We start from the raw sequence: 2653 nt of genomic DNA, 5'->3' as shown, positions 1-2653 counted from the left end.
AGGCTGGGCTGGGGGTAGACGCTGAAGTTCTCGCTGCAGTACACGGCCATGTCGGGGGCTTCCTGGGCGCTGCGGGGCTGCGGGGGCGCGGGGGCGGCCGCCGGCGCCGAGGCTCTGGGCTGCGCCTGCTGCAACTCACCGGCGCTCATAATCCCTGGCCATGCAGGGCGGCCGGCGCTCCCCCCCGCTCCCGTCCTCTCCGGGCGACACCCCCCGCCCCGCGGCCCCGGTGGCCCCTGACCAAAAACTCCCGGGGGGCTGCGGAGCGGCGCCCTTATAGGCGCTGCCGTGCGCCCGGACTCCCCGCCCGCGGCCGGGGCCGGGGCTGGGCGGGCGGCGGCGGCGCGCAGGGAGCAGCCAGTAGCGCGGCTCGGCGGAGGGCAGGGAGGCGGAGGGGGGCAAGGCCGGGCCCCGAAAGCGGCGATGGGGGAGGGACCGGCGGGGGAGCTGCGGGAGGCGCCAGGGATTTGGCTCTCGGCAGCGCGGGGGCAGCATCCCCGAGCCGGACCCACCCCCCGGGCTGTGCCCGTCCCCCGCTCCCCTTCCTGGGGGTCTCTCCCGGCGCTGCCCGGTCGCCCCCGCACCGGGGCTGTCCGCACTGTCCTGGGGCTGTCCGCGCTGTCCCGGGGCTGTCCGTGCTGTCCCGGAGCTCGGGGATGCGATCCCGCTTTCCCACGGATGCGCTCAGCCCCGATCCCTTCGGCCCCGACGTTGAGATCGGAGCGGGATGAGCATCGCTGCGGTTCCCCCGACGGGAACGCCAAGGGTGAAAATCTCTTAAACTCTGCTCCCCAAGTGTAGTTTTGCCTCCCGTCTCCCAACAGCCGGGGCTGAGATCGCAGTTCATTAGCTTTCGATAAGGAATTGCTTTAGATAAGGAATTGCCCGAAATTAAACAAACAAACAAACACCAGSGGCGGAACGGGCCGGCGGGCTCAGAGCGAAATTTAGTGAATAAAAGTTCTTTTCGCCTTAGTGCTCCGGGGCAGCCTGAGGGAAGGCGCATCCTTTTGCAGAGAAAATGCTCTCGGTGTTCATAACGATCCCGACACCCGAGATSTGTACGGGGAACCAGCTCCGGCAAAACTTCTGGTCCGGGGCAAAGCACAAGCGTAACAAAAAAAAAAATACGGTCAACGGTGAGGAAGGATTTAGAGAGTCTTTGTCGGTCCCTTACCAGATACATGAGGTGTACATTTAATCCCCCGTTCTTAATGGGTTTGTTATTCAGCTTTCTGCAGGTAAAAATGTCAAAAAAATGCCCTTTCTTGGTGCATGCACGAGACGCTCTCTGCAAGCGCKGGGTGTTTTGGTCTGACATCAGGATTTGGGGAAAGAGAGGAGCTTTTGGGAAAAGTCTTTGCATTTTATGTCTTCCATAAAATGGTTATAAAAGCACATGTAAACCAATGAAGCTTTCCCGAGTTGACTCCAATCCCAAATTTTCAACCCCGGTGTGATCTAAGCCGGGGTAAAACAGCCGAAGGATTTCCAACTTCGTATTTCGTATTTGAAACAAGTGAACAAACATTTTTTTGAGACAGAGAATAACTTAAAAGTGACTGGGTTAAAAAATTAGGATTTGGGAGTTTCTCTTTAGCCATAAGAGCAGGTGTTTGGGGGTTTTGTTGTTTTTCTTTAGTTTTGGTAAGTTTTTGTGTGCGAGTTTTTTTTTTCTTTTCTGTTGTTATTTTGTTTCCACCACTGTTGCTCTTGCTGATTTTATTTTGCATCCCTTGGGGAGAGAGCTTCCCGTGTGCATTCGGATACCTAGAACAGCAGGAGAAAAGTTTACGTTTCGCAAGGTACCTTTTCCCTTCTCAGCTTTCTTGCCTTTAAGATTTATGATAGCTCTTCATCTTTTTTAGAGCAGGGTGGCACTGGAAAATGCCGGTTTGAAGTCTGACGGGACAGCAGGCATCCAAACCAAGCAGTTTATGAGGAAATCACAGCTAGAAAGAACATTTAAAGGACGGGAAACAGGTAGACTTTTAAAAAGCTATTTCCCTCTGAATTTGAAGAACTAAGGCGAAAATATTGTTCTCTAAAATTACAGCAAATCTGTGTTTATCCGTTTRGTGAAAACCGCCGCGATCTTTGCAGGAGGGAGAGGAGCAGGCAGTGGTGTCGCCGTATCGCTCGAAATTGAGGTTTTTGCTCCAGGGATTTGATCTTTTTGGGCAAAGGCAGAGCCATCTAGAGGAACAGCCCGGCTATGGCGAGGCGGGGAAGGCAGTTTCCCTCACAGGCATGGGGTGCTGCCTCCGAGCTTTCCTTWGCTGATTTCTCTGCCTCCAACAAAGGAAACGGGTTGGAAAATAATGCTGAATTAGCTCTAATAAAAATGCGTGTCCTCAGAAAACTCCAGCTTGCTTTACCAAACAGTAARGAATGTGAAACAAAAATAGCTCTAGAGAGGTTATTACATAGCTGGGATGGCATGGATATGCAAACCAACACTTAATTTAGAGAGCGGAGAGAATAAAGCTTTGATGGTGTGATGGCTGTAAAAACATTTAATTTTCTTAATGCATTTATCCTGCAAGTAGCGTGCAGTGTTGCCTRGAAACATCATCAGCTCTCAGTACAGACCTGTTGCTGTTCCCTTCTGCCAAGGCATGAGGAGAGCATGAGGAGATCCAGCACTGCCTCT

At 53.6% G+C, this 2653-nt stretch overlaps 1 protein-coding gene across 1 annotated transcript in view; it reads right to left on the bottom strand.

Annotated features, from left to right (window-relative positions):
- LOC130582782 (forkhead box protein I1c-like) overlaps nt 1–261 on the bottom strand; it is a 3646-nt gene extending 3385 nt beyond the window's left edge. Inside the window, exon 1 of the mRNA XM_057381682.1 lies at nt 1–261. Within this exon, the coding sequence (XP_057237665.1) occupies nt 1–149 (149 nt within the window). The 5' untranslated portion in view covers nt 150–261.
- Nucleotides 262–2653: the final 2392 nt, after the last annotated feature.

This window comes from Malurus melanocephalus, unplaced genomic scaffold, assembly GCF_030028575.1.
Source record: "Malurus melanocephalus ecotype Western Australia unplaced genomic scaffold, MMel_1.1 scaffold_522, whole genome shotgun sequence".
In the NCBI taxonomy this organism is placed as follows: Eukaryota; Metazoa; Chordata; class Aves; order Passeriformes; family Maluridae; genus Malurus; species Malurus melanocephalus.
Note: the sequence above shows the minus strand (reverse complement) of the source record. Positions and strands in the feature narration are given on the sequence as shown.